Source organism: Macrobrachium rosenbergii, chromosome 15 (assembly GCF_040412425.1).
Source record: "Macrobrachium rosenbergii isolate ZJJX-2024 chromosome 15, ASM4041242v1, whole genome shotgun sequence".
NCBI classification, from domain to species: Eukaryota; Metazoa; Arthropoda; class Malacostraca; order Decapoda; family Palaemonidae; genus Macrobrachium; species Macrobrachium rosenbergii.
The window spans coordinates 7,652,927-7,670,226 of NC_089755.1; the positions used below are offsets into that span (position 1 = coordinate 7,652,927).

Consider the following 17,300-nt stretch of genomic DNA (forward strand, 5'->3'; position numbering starts at 1 on the left):
TTTCCTTTCCCAGTATATTTATGTTACATAAATATACTCCCATATATTTATCATCGCAGTTCCCGTGCATTTTTGTCACATCACTAACTACAGTTTCATTCTTAGCCAGATTTACAACCAAAGTTTATTACTAAAACATATTCACTTATAGTTTGAACTGAACCGGAAGACTAATGAGCAATGGTACATTCCATTATGGTATTTATGGGGGGAGGGAAACCGTAGCGGTAATATTCGTGGCAGGAAAATGGAAAATGTCATGTCATACTTTATGTTAGCAATTCAGAACAAGCCACTCTTGAATATTTAGATGGGAATTATGCTGAATTACTTCAAGGCATCTGAGTTCATGAAGGAATAAGTGGAAACACAATTGATGTTCACGAGAAATTGTTAACAGATTTAGGGTTGCTAATTGACTTTGAGATTTATCAGAGAGAGAGAGAGAGAGAGAGAGAGAGAGAGAGAGAGAGAGAGAGAGAGAGAGAGAGAGGCTGTTCGCTTCACCTATGATGAATTGTATCTTTATTCTCCTTCCACCCCCGTGAGGTTTGGTCATGGCCGATATATCTTATTATCATATTCAGTTCATATTTAATATTAAATACCAATTTCATATCTCTCAGCAATGGATAGTTTTCAACAGAGGCAGAAATAGACACAAAGGAGGAAGGAGTTTAGAAGAAAATGCAAGAGGGAAGTCACGTGTATCATCCATCTCCATTCGACATTACACGAAGAAAAATTAAAATCTCTTACAATTTCCAATCAAGGGCCATATTTACATTTCAGAGAAGTGAATCTTGTGAACTGTGAATGAAGGACTTTCTAGTGATTATCTCTCAGTGGACTTTCATCACCTTTGGACTTCAAACGTCCTTTGGGAAACATGAGAGAGATGGACTTGTAGGATATCCGGTTTACAAAGCCCTACACAGGAGAGAGGCCAAAGCTGGTTTCCAGCCTCAGATCATATTTCTCCTTCAGGAGTCGGTTGAGGAATGAAAACATATCAAAGGATTTGGATTAATTAAAATCCACTCTCTCTCTCTCTCTCCCTAATGCCAGGGAAGTGGGAGGTTGTATTGTGTAGATTACATATTGGCCATACACGTTTAACTCGCGGCTATGTGATGAATGGGGAGAATGAGCCCTTCTGTGACGATTGCTTGGTTCCACCGACTGTTAGGCATTTGCTGGTTGAGTGTCCCAGTCTAGTGGAACTTAGGAATCGTTTTTTTATCATATAGCAGTGAAGCAGGTGTTAATTATAGCATGGAAAAACTGTTGGGAGAAAGCATATGTATTAATAATGTTATCTCTTTTATCAAAGAAGCTGGTCTTCTCAAATATATTTGACAGATGTGCTGCCTTAGTATATATATATTTTTTCTTAAGTTATACTGTTTTTATCGGATCAAATTTATTAATATTTCTTTTTAGCAGAATTTTATATATTTATTTATTTTAGTTTTATTTTTTGTTTTTTCTTTTTAATGAAATTTATATGTAGTTTTGTTTAGCAGAATTTAATTTTTAATTTTTATAACATACTATAAAAGTGAAAAGATCACATTTAGTATTCGGCGTCAGTGACCCTGGTAGTTGTGACGCCAGATAACCCACAATTAATCAATCAATCTCTCTCTCTCTCTGTTTTATTTATTTTTCTGTTTATTCGCCTCAAATGTATTTCTTTATTTTTCATTTATGAAAAGGGACGTTTGAAATAATCACACTCTCTCTCTCTCTCTCTCTCTCTCTCTCTCTCTCTCTCTCTTTATGAAAAGGGACTCTCTCTCTCTGGGATGCATAAATCACAACGGCAAAGGAAGTTCTTATCTCGGTGGTCTGGTTGTCACAGTCAGTGTCAAGAAGTCAGAAAATATGTAGCGGTATTTTATGAAGGCCTCCCACACTTAACAAAAGTTTCTCTCCTCACGGAACGCGGGATTTACATTTATTTTCAACTCTCTCTCTCTCTCTCTCTCTCTCTCTCTCTCTCTCTCTCTCTCTCTCTCTCCAGAATGGACCACGTAGTAGATGATAAAGGCAAAAATTAAGTAAAGCCTAAAAATGTATAAATGAGACGAAAAGACACTTTTTGGAAGGATAAAATAATATCAGAATTTACTCTAGTACTTTTTGACATTTAGTACAGCTGTTCACTATTTTTAGGGTCTCATGCAAACTGGGTGTAGTTAGGACACGTAAATATTCACATAGAGCACAGTATAGTTACTCTTTAATCTTCTTTGTGTCTTTATATGTTCGTTGTTGATATCGGTTACAATTTCCATGTTCAAGTACTGGTGTATGATTTGAGCGAAATCCCTATTCACTCTTCGGCCTTTCTCTCAAAATTGGCAGGAAGATAGGCCTCCTCTTGGCTCCTTGAGCCTTTAGGCAAACAAAACTATTTCTTACGGAAGTTCCAGCAGGTCTAATCTCTCATAAAAGCATATCTATCAACTCTCATCACTAATATGCAAACTAACATACTGTATTTAAAACCCCTTATCAGATAATTAACATAACATTTGCTTATCCAGTAAATGTTTTCGTCAAGCTCTGTTCTGAGAACATTGTGGCTGTTTTCCTTTGAGAAATAAAGGAAAAAGTTTCTGAAAAATTTCTCCCAGAACGTGAAAATCTTAGATGTCCCCAGAGATTCTGAATAAATAATAGTAAAAAGTAATAAGAAAGCTTATTACAAAATAAAAGTGTAGACAACTTCCTTTATACCAGCAAATCTGCTGTTTTATCAAAAACAATTTTATTCCTGTTCGTTTGGTTTCAGACTGATACATTTCTCTTTGCATCAAAATAAAATGGCTGCTATAGTGAAATCAACAGCTGAATGTGTTTTCAGGATAAATTCCTTTTCTCCGAGAACGAATGTTGGCCATTCAATTTCCATCATTCCACTTTTTCAGTCTTTTGTAAAGCATTTATTTTTGTCGAACGCAAATGCAGGACGTGGCGTGGTCCCCTGTTCTCCATTAGGAAGAATTTATTGCGCTTTGTTTCTCTAAATGGAAAAAAAAACCTGACTTGAGAATTTAGCCCTGAAAGGTGGAATGTATACAAGATTAAAGTTCGCCTTCACTCCCGAGAACGACGTGTGAAAGGTTTGTTTTATCTTTTACAATATTAGGTTTTTGTAAAGAAAATCTAGAATGTTGTTATTCCCGCCATAAGTTTCAAGTCTACAGTTATAAAGTGAAGTTTATTCTTCACATAACACTTTGACATATCAGCAAGCATTGCTTCTTGTCACATCACATTTGAAGTGGATTAACATCTAACTGAACATTTCCTGAACTTCGATCTGTCCTCACCAAAATGGAAATATTATAAGAACGTTTTTGAATATTTAGTTTTTATTTGAGAGGCCTTTATGGCAAACAGCAAGTTACCAAATTTATTAGTCATTTAAAAGGGAAAAGTACTGAGGACTAAACAGAAATTGCAAAAATTTCAGTGTCACTCAATCTGATTTTTTTTATTGACATTTTATTCATTCTTTATCACATTTTATTTTGTTTAACTAAAATGTTTCTTTTTTTCTTTTTTGTGAATGTGTCTTAAGCAAAAAACTAATATTTTAGAGTCCAATATCTTCTTGATTTTTAGTCACAGTCATATTTTTTATCGTTTTATTTTTTTTTTTTTTTGCGAAACTAACGATGCTCTCCTGTTTCATATCATGTCAAGAATTACAGTTGATTCTAATAAGGATCAGTTTAATACCTTCAACATTTCTGCAGGCCTTCGTGATTCCCATTATACAACCACCGCACCTGTTTTTAAACTTTAGGTTTTCCTTCAACTACAAAAAACGAAGGTCATGCCATCCTCCTTTGTCTCTTCCGAATATACACAGACAACAGACACCCACTGCGCTCTCGAGACTTCAAAGACAAGGCTGTTATCTATACAGACTTCTCTTGGGCCAAATGTCTCTGAAACCTGACGAAGGACATCAGTTTTCATGGAGGGTTTGAACCGAGAATAATCATACACATTCTCGCCTGGGTGAGAATTTCGTTCTCAGAAAACCTCTTGTTCTCTGAGACTGTCAACTGGAACCACAATTACACGAACGCTCTAATCAAGGAACTAATCAGAATCATCATGCTAGTATCCCCGTAGGCGGAGGGGGGGGGGGAGGCGAATGCCGCCAGTGCACCTCACGCAGTGCATTGTAAGAATTACTTAATGTTCTTTGATCGTCCCTTCCACTGCCCATAGCTGCAACCTTTTTCATTCTTTTTACTGTACCTTCGTTCACATTCTCTCTCTTCCATCTTATTCTCCTCATCCCTCTCCTAACAAGTGTTTCATAGAGCAACTACAAAAGGTTTTCATCCTCCTGTTACACCTTCCAAACCTTCTTTTCTCTCAATTTCCGTCTCAAAAATAGTAAGGTTTGGAATTCCAGTAAAACTGCAGTGTCTTGACAGCATCCTAAGCTATAACTTTGGTTCTTGCTAACGTGGCTTCTTCTTGACAGTTTTACAGAAAATCTCTCTCTCTCTCTCTCTCTCTCTCTCTCTCTCTCTCTCTCTCTCTCTCTCTCTCTCTCTGGAACTTCCCTGCTGTTGCCCAATCCGTTTTACGCTTGTTAGACGCAACAACACGAGATTTCGTGAAGTCTTGGAACAGTATGGTTTTCTGTGAATGAACATAGCCATGTCAGATGCATAGTGGATGCCAAGGGAAATTATCGTACCACCGCCATGCGAGACCTTGTCCCGCAGAATTTGCAAAGGAGAAACTAAAGATCTTTTGGGTTTAGACAAGGAGAGAAATTTTAACTTCTTGTGCGTAAAACATGGCTTTCGCATCATTTGGTAAAATGAAATTATTATGATTTGATTATGCTATTGTGTTATTTATTTTGGTGTGTTCATTCGGGAATTCTTGACGAAAAATTCTGACGAAATGAGAGAAAACTTCTTTACCGTTTCAGAAATATAAGAAATATGGTCAAAAATTCGTTTTAGCTAATAAAATTCGTAAAATATTTGAGTGCAGCTTCTTTTATGAATTTCGGGTATAATACCTGTGACAGGCTCTGAGGGAATATTGCAATTTCGGAGGCTAAGAAATTCCGGGAACAAACGTGAGGTGCTCTTGGAAAACACAATGCACGAGGAGACTGCTCTCTTTGAGAATAACAATGAACAACTTTAATCAGCAACAGACCTCCCCATGAGGTTTCATTGTTAATGAAGCTTGAGAATGGAAACCACACGTGACTGATGAAGCTCAGGCTTTGCTCTTTGTAATTTTAGCTTTCACCTTTTACTCTCTTTTTTTTCCAAGTCAAAACATTTCAGAGCCTGAAATGACAAGATGACATAATAAGGTGTCCCTTTAAATCATTCAGTCACTTCACGGCAACTCTGCTGCCTGCCACGTTCAATGACCCAGATGTTGTGACGCCAATTTTAATGGCCACAGATCAGTCAATCAACCTACTGCCCGCCAGGGCGGCACCCTCCTCCCCCCTGCCGTGGTTGCCAGACGTTGCTTTCGAGGTTGACAATTTGTGCGTGAAAGTACAATAATCGCTCTTTATGGGAAGCTGAAGTCAGGGTCGAAGTCTTGCATACGAATTAGTCTTCAATATTTTTTTTTCTGAGCCACCCTGTCAGTCAGTCAGTCTAGCCTCGCACAGGCACCCTGAGTCAAGATGTGGTAGACTAGCCTCGAACAGACAGTGAGCCAAGTGCTGGTTTGAACTCAAACATTCATATTTTGATTAATAAACGATAAATACTGACTTCCTTTATTTAACATTACTTATTCTATTAAACATAAAGTCAATAATGCATCTTTTATGTGGCATCTCATTTGGGCAGCAACTGAAGGGTGATGATGTGTTAGCATCACCTGACCAGATGTGATAAGTTGGCAGCCCTGGTTCAAGTGGTCATGCTGGCTGCCCTGATTGGGTCGTAGGTGGGTGCGAGGGGCGATCTTGCAGGTCATCCTCGGGGTGAAATCTCACAAGGCGATCACCCTCGGTGCTCTGGAGGTCGTCCTTGAGGGGCGTAGGTTGGGATGCGGATCTTGCCTGGGTGTCCTTGGCTTTCCTGGTGGCCGTAGGGAGAAGGAAGGTCTCCTGAGTTACATTAAGGCACGGTTTTTCCTTCCCTATGTGGAGCGCCTCTAGGATGCGAAGACGACGAAGGTCAGGGGCGCTGTCAATAATTTCGGATGTCCGACAATGTCGCTGCGGCGGATCCTCTGGTTGTGGGCAGTCTTCCAGTGATTAAAGATGGTTCCCTCCTGGGCATGGCAAGAGATCCGTTTGGAGAGGCGCATGGATGTCATGCCGATGTAAGTTCCGGGGCATCCTCGGAAAGGGCACGTGTATCGGTATATGACATTCGTCCTTTTCATGGGATCTTGGGGAGGGGCAGAGTTGGTCTTCATCACTAGACTGCACGTCTTCTTGCTCCTGTATAAGATAACCAGTTGGATCTTCTTGCTGCTGTCGGTGGGGGCGACGTTGTCCCTAATGATATTTTTCAGGCCCGTTCGTCCTCCTTGTATGGTGAGTGGTAATTCCCTTTGTAGAAGAGGGTGATCATCTCAGGTGTATCTCGTCTCTCCTCTTGGTTATACCACTTCTCCATCGTCCTTCTGTAGGCGGCCTGGACGCTTCCGTTGGGATGACCATTATTAACTAATACCTGGGAGGCCTATTCCATTTCACGGTGAGTGTCGGTCCACAACGAACAGTGGGTAAGGGCCCTCCTGGCGTAGGCGGTGATGGTGGAGTTCTTGTACCTCTCGGGGCACTCGCTGTCGCCGTTCAGGCACATACCAAGGTTCGTATGTTTGGTATATATACACCGTGGTAGAGAACGAGTCCTCCTTCAGCTCAACAAGGACATCCAGGAAGGGTAGGTGGCCGTCCTCGCTGTGTTCAATGGTAAAGCGGAGACTGCTGTGTCGGTGGAAGGCTGCACGCAGTTCATCAGTAATAATAATAATAATAATAATAATAATAATAATAATAATAATAATAATAATAATATCTCTGGTATTACCATTGTTAAATATTAATGGAAATAAAAAGAAGCAAGACTCCCTTGGTCAGAGAACAGAATAATGAAGAACAAAAATAATAAAAAAACGGAATTTTTTAATAGGTAACTTTACGGTTATTGTGTAATTCTTCTACAAGATATTATGCTCAGGTGGCTGTGTGTAACTTAAGAACATTACTATTTGCATTCTCAGTGTATAACAGATAACTGTGTTTATATACCTTAGATAAACCTATGCTTTTTGTTCTGTTTTTTGTATCTTTCCTTTAGACTGAATTTCGAAAGATATTTTGTTCTGTTCAGGTCAAATAACTTTAAATTAATCATTATTTTCAATCACAGTGTAAAATAGATAAGTCCTGCTTATATACTTTTCCCAAGCCTATGCTTATTTGCTCTGTTTTTCTTATAATTGCTGTGGACTCCAATTTCAAAGATATTTCTTTCTGTTTAGGTCAAATCTGAACATTTCCCAATTTGCCGTTGGCTTTCCTGTACTTTAACTTAGAGATGATTTTTTTACCTATTAACAATTCCGTCTTGTTTGAATTTTTATTTTTCAACTTTTTTCTTATTCTGCTTTTTTGCCGAAGGGAATCGTGCTTATTATTGCTAATATTGTTGAATATTAACAATGGTAATACCAGTGATATTATTATTATTATTATTATTATTATTATTGGAAATACCAGTGATATTATTATTATTATTATTATTATTATTATTATTATTATTATTATTATTTATTAAGTATGAAGATCGAGTTTTTCAAACAATGGTGATATTATTTAGATGATGTGACAAATTCTTTGAGGAATAATCTGATATTTCATTAAATCTCGATTCTTAATTCCATATTTTGATACATCATAAACTCCCAATTAATTATCTTCAGCAAAAAACAAGATAAGGAAAGTGATATTTCTACACTGAATAACAATATTCACTTTCGTTATAAAGAAAAAAAACGTGTAAAAAGAAATTACCGACTAACTTAAACTGAATTAGATTATACATTAAAAAAACAATTACTGTTATTACCAAATTGAAATAAATTATAAATAAGACAAAATTGCTGCCATTATCATGAGAGAGGAAAGAGAGATGAGATCTCCCTCCAGGAAACACCTTAATAAAGCTTTTATTGAGACTTCTTCATCTTGTCAGGAAATGCTCGTAGCAATGTGCTTGTACCCTTTTAGTTGCTAATTGCTTTGGGCAAGTGAGATGTCTGAGTGGTTATACTTAAGTCTGGTATTTTTGTTGGGGTATGTTAAGTATATGTATGAATATATATATATATATATATATATATATATATATATATATATATATATATATATATATATATATATATATATATATATATATATATATTATAATATATATATATATATATATATATATATATATATATATATATATATATATATATATATATATATATATGGAACGTGATGAATATATAAATAAAGATAAAATCCACAGAAGGAAACGGAAACACTGGAGTGCTGAGGCCTTTCGACACTACGTCCTTTATATGCAATATATATATATATATATATATATATATATATATATATATATATATATATATATATATATATATATATATATATATATATATATATATATATATATATATACATACACACACACACACACATATATATATACATGTATGTATGTACGTGTGTGCTTGTGTGTGCCTTGCATATACTCACATGTGCACATATATGTAGCATATTTTTACACATCTAACCGTTGATTCCTGATATGAACTGCATATTACTCATAAAAATGCGATATAAATTCTGAAAAGAATTGATGGAAAACATATAAAGCTTTTCATTTCCTTTTCCCTAAGGAGCAGTCATTCAAAACTTATTCCTGTATTGGGCTTCTCACATCTTGTAGTTCCTCGAAGGGGAAAACAAACTTCTTAGGAACCGAAAACTTTCTTTCTAGAAAGTTTGGTCGATTTCTCCGTTGGATTTGGACTCTCAATGACCACTAACTTTCTCCTGGTGACGTCTCTCCCAAATGGAAAGTGTCAGAGAGAGAGAGAGAGAGAGAGAGAGAGAGAGAGAGAGAGAGAGAGAGAGAGAGAGAGAGAGAGAGAGAGAGAGTTAAAAGGATTAGGATGTTTCAAAGACTTTTTAGTCCATCCGAGGAGGCATCATGTGCTCACTTATTTCAAGGAGCAGGTTTTACTGTTTATTCACAGTGTTCTAATGATTTTGTCTAGCTTTCTTTTAAACATTTCCACATTGTTGCTGTTTACAACTTCTGGTGGCAGTTTATTCTATATGTCACATATCTCGTATGTGAAGAAGTTCCCACAATGAGATGTGTTATATCTCTTCAGTTCTAGTTTCCATCCGTTATTTCTTGCCTGGTTTTCGTTTGATGTGAAGAGGTTACTGTCTACTTTTGTTATGCCTTTCAGTATTTTCAATGTTTCTATGAGTTGTCCTCGCAATCGACGTGTTTCTAAGCCATAGATGTTCAGGCTCTCTAGTCGTCTTTGGTAACCTATTTGCTTGGGTGGAATTAATTTGAGGCTCTTGCTTGTGCCCCTTCTAATCTATTTATGTCCTTTCTTAGTGTTGGTGACCGAAACTGTGCTGCATATTCAAGATGAGGTCTAACTATGGATGTGTTGAGCTGCAGCACCGTTTCCTTGTTTATCTATTTGAACTGCCTCTTTATGTATCCCACTAGTGTAAAAGACAGACAGACAGACAAAACAAAAGAGGGGGGGAGAGAGAGAGAGAGAGAGAGAGAGAGAGAGAGAGAGAGAGAGAGAGAGAGAGAGAGAAAAATTTTTGTTACACAAAACAACACTGCACTTCATTATAAAAAAAAAAAAAAAAGCAGTCTTGCCCCCAGCATAAACATTCTCTAAGCGAAGAAGACCAATTGTCGTCTGATTTTGAACAAACAGGGACAATTTAGCTGAGGTTGACGAGAGCCTCCCGATCTGTGTTTGGGTGAAATGCTATTCCAAAGACTAGAATAATTCCATCCCATCCTAGAAGTGGAATAATTCCATACTATTCCAGAAGCAGAGTAATTCTATCTAATTCCGGAGGGTGGAATAATCCGTCACAGACAGTATGTCACCGTGATTGGAACGCCTGAGAGAGAGAGAGAGAGAGAGAGAGAGAGAGAGAGAGAGAGAGAGATCTTCCCAGAGCCAAGGTAATAATTAATTGCAAACCCTAGTTACCTTTCCAGATCGCTATAATTATTCATAATTGGAGAGAGAGAGAGAGAGAGAGAGAGAGAGAGAGAGAGAGAGAGAGAGAGAGAGAGAGAGAGAGAGAGAGAGCTTTGTTGTACAGGAATTAATTAAGTCATATCATACAGTAGTTACCTTCCCAGATCGCTATAATGTTGAAATGCTGATTTAAACGAGAAATTTCTTTCCAGTTCGGTCAGCTTTATGTATCATAAATCCTGAGGTCACGACGGAGAACTTTTGAGTCCAGAGGCCCTCGGGGTCATCCCTCCCTCCCCATAAATCATCTTTTATGGCACGATCTCATAAATGCTTTCATGGCCTCAGTCATAGCCAAAGGAAATGACAATCAATGGGCTATGAAGCTTGGAAATCGCCCTCTGAAATGCGCCTCATTTGATTGGGAGGTTCCGTTGGAATTTCTCTGCTTTCGTTATATTACGATTCATTTTTATCTTTCTAAAATCGTTTTTCTTTCGGTCGTAGATATTCATAGCAAATTTCACTTTCAGGATGACTGGTTGGTGACAATAACCTTTTGAAGAAACTATCAAGTTCAAATAGTCAGCTAGTTTCTTGAGGATAATCAGTTATTTTCTTTTAAATCACATGACAGCATTACCAGTATCAAATACTTGAAATGCTTCCACCTAATTCTTTTGCTTGGTTATATAAATATTTTCCTTTTTTTTTATTACCATAACTGCTGTTATTGACTGTAGAATACAAACACACATACATACATACTTACATATATACACACACACATACACACACACACACACACACACACATATATATATATATATATATATATATATATATATATATATATATATATATATATATATATATATATATATATATATATATAATTATCAGTATGATGAAAAATAATTTTCTGATATAAACACTTTATCAGTATGATGAAAAATAATTTTCTGATATAAACACTTTATCAGTATGATGAAAAATAATTTACTAATATAAACATTTTATCAGTATGATGAAAAATAATTTACTGATATAAACACTTTATCAGTATGATGGAAAATAATTCATTCATGTAAACACTTTATCAGTATGATGAAAGATAATTTACTATTATAAACACTTTATCAGTATGATAAAAATTATTAAGTCATATAAATGTTATCAGTATGATGAAAAATAATTCAGTGATATAAACACTTTATCACTATAATGAAAAATTATTAAGTCATATAAACGCAATCAGTATGATGAAAAATAATTTACTAATATAAACACTTTATCAGTATGATGAAAATTAATTTAGTCTCAGTATGATGAAAAATAATTCAGTGATATAAACACTTTATCAGCATGATGAAAAATAATCCAGTGATATCAACACTTTATCAGTATGATGAAAAATAATTTGGTGATATAAACACTTTATTAGTATAATATTAAATAATTCGCTGATATAAACATTTTATCATAAAAAGAGTTCCTGGCATCAGCAGAGCAAGAGAGCGAGGCGAAGAAGAAGAATAAGAAAGAGACGAAGAAGCAGTCTTGTCACCCATCCCAAAACCCACTATATATGAAAAAAATCCCACCGGTGAGGCTATAAGCATCTCTCTCGTTCCATCATCTCCCCACTTTTACGCTTTCCTTCCTAACTTCCTTCCTTCCTTCCCTCCCTCCTTTTTCTACGCACTTAACCGGCACAAATACTTCTATTTTACACTCGATCCGTGGTTGAAATGGAGCAGAGATTCGAGCTCGGTATCTATTTTACCCAGGAACTGTCTTCGGGGCTTTGCGAGGGGAAAGAGACCGGTCATTCTCTGAAGAGGGAAGGCGGTTCTCAACTCTCAAGCAACAGGTGGGACAATGGATGAACTTCACATGGGAAGAATGCAAAGGGTTTTATTTATTGAGAATTATCTTCTGCATCGTGGAATTCACGAAGGTGGAACAGCGCTTATGACCAAATAAAATTGTAACAAGTAAAAAATGCGCCGATGTTTCTTCGGCGCAAGTGAGTTTTCTGTACAAGTCACTACAACGTATAATCAAGGCCACCGCTAATAGATCTAAATTTCTGTGGTCTCGGTGTAATGCTGTATGAGCCGCGCCCCATGAAACTTTAACCACGGCCCGGTGGTGGCATGGCATATATATAGTTGCCAGGAGCACGATTATGGCTAACTTTAACCTTAAATAAAGTAAAAACTACTTAGGCTAGAGGGCTGCAATTTAATATGTTTGATGATTGGAGGGTGGATGATCAACATACCAATTTGCAACCCTCTAGCCTCAGTAGTTTTTAAGATCTGAGGGCGGACAGAAAAAGTGAAGCCAAAAAAAGTGCGGAGGGACAGACAAAGTTGGCACAAAAGTTTTCTTTTCAGAAAACTAAAAATACATAAAAATAGTGTAGTAGAGAAGAGAGGCATCTCAAAAGTTCCATCAAGTTTGATGGGCGTCATCCAAGTTTCATCCACCGTTTCAAGGAAATCCTGTTTATTCTGAAAAACTCTTTATAGATATGTACACTGGCAGTTACTTGTTAGAGGTGGAGGTTCTTTCAGTGAGGCAGGATGAGGATTACCTCGTTGAGGCCCTCCCGTTTAGATGGTCTACGTTTCGAGAGAGAGGTGAAAAAACACGTCTAGTGATTTCCTGAAATATAAATCATGGTGGGAAATATTTAGGAGAAATAATCGTATACGTCAGAGATATGTATCTATCAGTTTGAGATAAACTAAGATAATAATAATCATAATAATAATTATAATAATAATAGTTCCAAAAAGGATAGATTAATATCTGGTCAGGTGGAATTTTCATTGCTCCATTTCTGCCTAATAATAATAATAATAATAATAATAATAATAATAATAATAATAATAATAATAATAATATAAAGGAAATAGACCCTCTTAAACAGGTCTTATTGAAAAAGATGGCTGTATTATGAGAATTTATCCTATACAGGATCTTTTCTATTTCCCTTATAATTTGCTCTTCAGGCTCTGCTGTGTTGATCAGCAACTGACCAATATTCATACTGGAAAAAGGATAGTGTGCGGAATGCAGGAAGTCTTTTATTAAAATATCCAATCAGATATCCGTGGAATCCTTCCTGGTCTGGATTCAGGTTCTTCTACTTCAGGTTGTGGTACCATCGACATGTTTCGACCAGCTCGTTGGTTGCGAGCGGCATAGTAGTGCTGTTAATGAAAGTGAGAATTTCGATCCTCAGATGCGGAATTTTGATTCGTTTGTTTGCTATGGGGGTCGTTCGGTGCAGGTCTCCTGGCAGCCGTAGGGAGGAGGGAGGTTTCCTGCTTAATGTTGAGGGTTGGTTTCTCCTTCCCAATATGCAATGCTCCCAAGAGGCGCAGGCGGCGGTGGTCCGTAGTTCGGTCAATTATTTCCATATTCGTGATTATATCTTTTCTTGCAATTCTCTGGTTATGGGCGGTCCTGGCATGGTTAAAGATGGCTCCCTCTTGGGCGTGGCAGGAAATCCTCTTGGAGAAACGCATGGTGGTCATACCGATGTAAGAACCGAAGCGACCTTGAACAGGACATGAGTACCGGTATACCACGGTGGTTTTCTTCAAGGGGTCCTGCTGAGGGGGGGCTGGATTGTTACTCATCACCAGGCTGCTCTCTTTTCGCTCTTGTAATAAATGACCGGATGAAGATTCATATTAGGATCAACGGGGCAGACATTATCCTCGATGATGTTTTTAAGGGCACGTTCATCCTCTTTATATTTATGATGAAATTGTCCTTTATAGAAGAGCTCTATGCGTTCAGGGGCATCAGGGCGAGGTTCCTGCTGGTACCATTTGTCGATGTTCGCCTTGATAGACTCTTCTGTATTTTGGTTTGGGTGTCCATTGTCGACGAGGGTCTGGGCTACACGTTCCATTTCTTCGTGTGTCATTCCAGGAGGAGCAGTGCGAGAGGGCCCTCCTGACGTAGGCGCTGATGGTGGAGCGCTAATACCTCTCGGGGCACTCGCTCGCCCCGTTCATACACATGCCCAGGTTCGCCCTCTTCGTGTGGACCTTCGTAGAGAAAGAGGCCTCCCTCTGCTCCACAAGGACGTCAAGGAAGGGGAGGCAGCGGTTTTGGCTATGTTCGATGGTGAAACAGAGGAGCTATGGCTGTGGAAAGCACGCCTCAGTTTCTCGACCTCCTCCTGCAAAATGGCGCTGGTGAGGGTCCTGTATAAGATAAATTCCCATAATACAGCCATCCTTTTCAATAATAATAATAATAATAATAATAATAATAATAATGTCATTCGATATGGGCTTAGGATCCTAATTTTTTTCCAACACTTATAATGAAATGCAGCTCTGTCTTACATAACAATAAATTATGCATTTATTGAAATATTAAGAGTAATATTTTTGCAAAATATGCGAAAACTAGAAAGAGTCTCATGTTGAATAAACTCAGCATATTTAGATGATCGCTTCTGTTGCCTGTTTATTGCAAATCTTTCTCTTCTCTTCTTCACGAACGATTTATAGAGCCTTCAGCTCATTTTAACTGATGTAATAATAAAAGGTCTTACTACAACACAGAACATTACAACATGTTACGAAATGAAATGATTCGCAAATGCCATTAAATAGTTCTTTCTATCTATTGACGAAAAGATAAAGTGCATCTTGCACGTTTTGTGACATCTGCCACTTTTGAAATGCTGACAAATGCCAATAATTCTAATTGTCTGTGGTACTCAATGTACGCTTAACAGAGAGAGAGAGGAGAGAGAGAGGAGAAAGAGAGAGAGAGAGAGAGAGAGAGAGAGAGAGGAGAAATATTCTTTCTTGGCTATTCCACATTTTGTGGTTTTTATAACTAGCACTTAGATTTCCGTTTTTGATAACTTGTAGGATCATATTAGGTAAACGAGAGAGAGAGAGAGAGAGAGAGAGAGAGAGAGAGAGAGAGAGAGAGAGAGAGAGAGAGAGAGAGAGAGAGAAGCGATAACGAGATCGTCTGTAGAAGATGAATAAATCTTCCTCTGTCAATTCAGCCATGATTTATTTCCCTTCATATGTCCTTTTCTTCTTCTTCTTCTTCTTCTTCTTCTTTATTAAAGGGGAAGGAATATCCCGAAATTCTTTCGTGTTCTTCAATATCTATGGAAGGGAAGCCATAAGCTAAATACATCTTTTGGGAAAGAACCTCATAAAAGCTTAATGCTAAGTCACGTTGCTGTCTAGGGCTGGGGTGTAGTGAGGGTTCGAGGTATGGTGTGTGGGGTGTAGGGTAGAGGTGTGGATGTGGGGTTGGGAATGGTGTGGGGTTGGGTGTGGGATGTGGGTGGGGATGTGGGGAGGGGTGTGGGTCTTGGGTGGGGGTGAGGTCTGAGTGTGGGTCTGTTGTGTGGGTGGGGTTTTGGGTTGGGTGTGGGGTTGGGGTGGGGTGTGGGAGTAGATTGGGGTGTGTGTGGGTTGTGGTGTGCAGTGGGGTGGTGTTGTGTTAGGATAGGGAATGGAATGAAGTGTGTGGTGGGGTTGTGGTGTGGGGTGTATGGTGTGGATGGGGTGTGGGAGTGGTGTGGCATGTGGTGTATGGTGTGGATGGGGTGTGGTGTGTATGGTGGGATGGGGGTGGGGTGGGGTTATGGAATGGTGGGGTGCATGGTGTGGATGGGGGTGTGGGGTGGGGTGTGAAGGTGGGTGTGTGGTGTGGATGGGGTGTGGGTTGGGGTGTGTGGGGGTGAGGTGGGGTGGGGAAGTATGGGGTGGGGCAGTGTGTGGGGTTGGGTGTGTGGGGATATGTGGGGTGGGGTGCAGGTGTGTGTGTCGTGTGGTGTGGGTGGGAGTGTGGGATGGGACGGGATGTGGGTGTGTAAGTTGGGGTTTGGGGTATGGTGGGGTGTTGGATGGTGTGAAGGTTGGTGTTGTTGAGTGGGATGGTGTGTGGGGATAAGGGTGGGGTGAGGTGTGGGTGTGAGGTGTGGAGGGGGTGTGAGATGTGGGGTGGAGTGGGGATGAGGTGAATATTTCTTTGGATATTACTGTCATTGTCTAGATGTCAAATAAACTCACTCTCTCTCTCTCAGCCCGTTGAAAGCTCTGAACTGGCCCATTGTATTCCTGAAGGCCCTTTGCCTCCATGTGCATTCATTCTCATTCCGTATGGAATCCACCTTTGTCAAACTTTGTGTTCGGATACGCGTTTTTCATCCAATGCCACTTCCAGTACTTCTACTGGGCTGGAAACCGGGCGTTATTCTGTAGTCGTATCAGCTGACATTATTACTCCTCTATTGTTGCTCTTTTTCGCTGGAAACTGTATCCGCTTGTGTCTGGAAACTGGAAAGGTTTTGATGCGATCGCTCTCCTCCCTCCCTTGTGCTGCTTTTGAGCCGTTGGGTAAAAGGTTTCCAGTGATGGATGGTTTGAACAAATGATTTTGTTGAAGGAGAGTTTCTTCACCAAATGATGAGGATGCTCATTTTGTTCGTCTGATAATCGTAATTTTTATTATTATAATGCCATGTTGAGGCATCTTTAAAATTAATTAGGCATTGGTGGTAGGACCTCTTTGAGGTTTGTTATATTTATACATCCACATTATATATATTTATATGTATATATATATATATATATATATATATATATATATATATATATATATATATATATATATATATATATATATATGTGTGTGTGTGTGTGTGTGTTTTTGTGTGTGTGTGTAAATATAGCTTTTATCTCCAAGAGCTCCTAAGACCATTACTACTCAATCATAAAATTGCCTCAACATGTCTTTATGATCATAAAAATTATGATTATCAGACATGAACAGAAATGAGCATCCTCACCATCTGGTGAAAAAATCCACAAAAATCCCAAACCATCCATCACACCAACCATTTACCCACAGCTCAAAGAAGCACGAGGGAAATGGGAGACAAGATCGCCAAAACCTTTCCAGTTTCCAGACCCAAGCGGATACATTTCAGGAAAAAGAGCAAC

The 17,300-nt window shown here is 38.3% G+C and overlaps 1 protein-coding gene across 1 annotated transcript in view; it reads left to right on the top strand.

Moving 5' to 3' along the window:
* The window catches only part of LOC136846232 (mucin-2-like), a 194,396-nt gene that overhangs the window by 58,540 nt on the left and 118,556 nt on the right, over window positions 1–17,300 (top strand). The window contains exons 7-11 of the mRNA XM_067117034.1: window positions 5,971–6,128; window positions 6,482–6,568; window positions 6,757–6,845; window positions 13,457–13,594; window positions 14,343–14,524. Coding sequence (XP_066973135.1) covers window positions 5,971–6,128; window positions 6,482–6,568; window positions 6,757–6,845; window positions 13,457–13,594; window positions 14,343–14,524 — 654 coding nt within the window. The remainder of the gene's footprint in view (window positions 1–5,970; window positions 6,129–6,481; window positions 6,569–6,756; window positions 6,846–13,456; window positions 13,595–14,342; window positions 14,525–17,300) is intronic.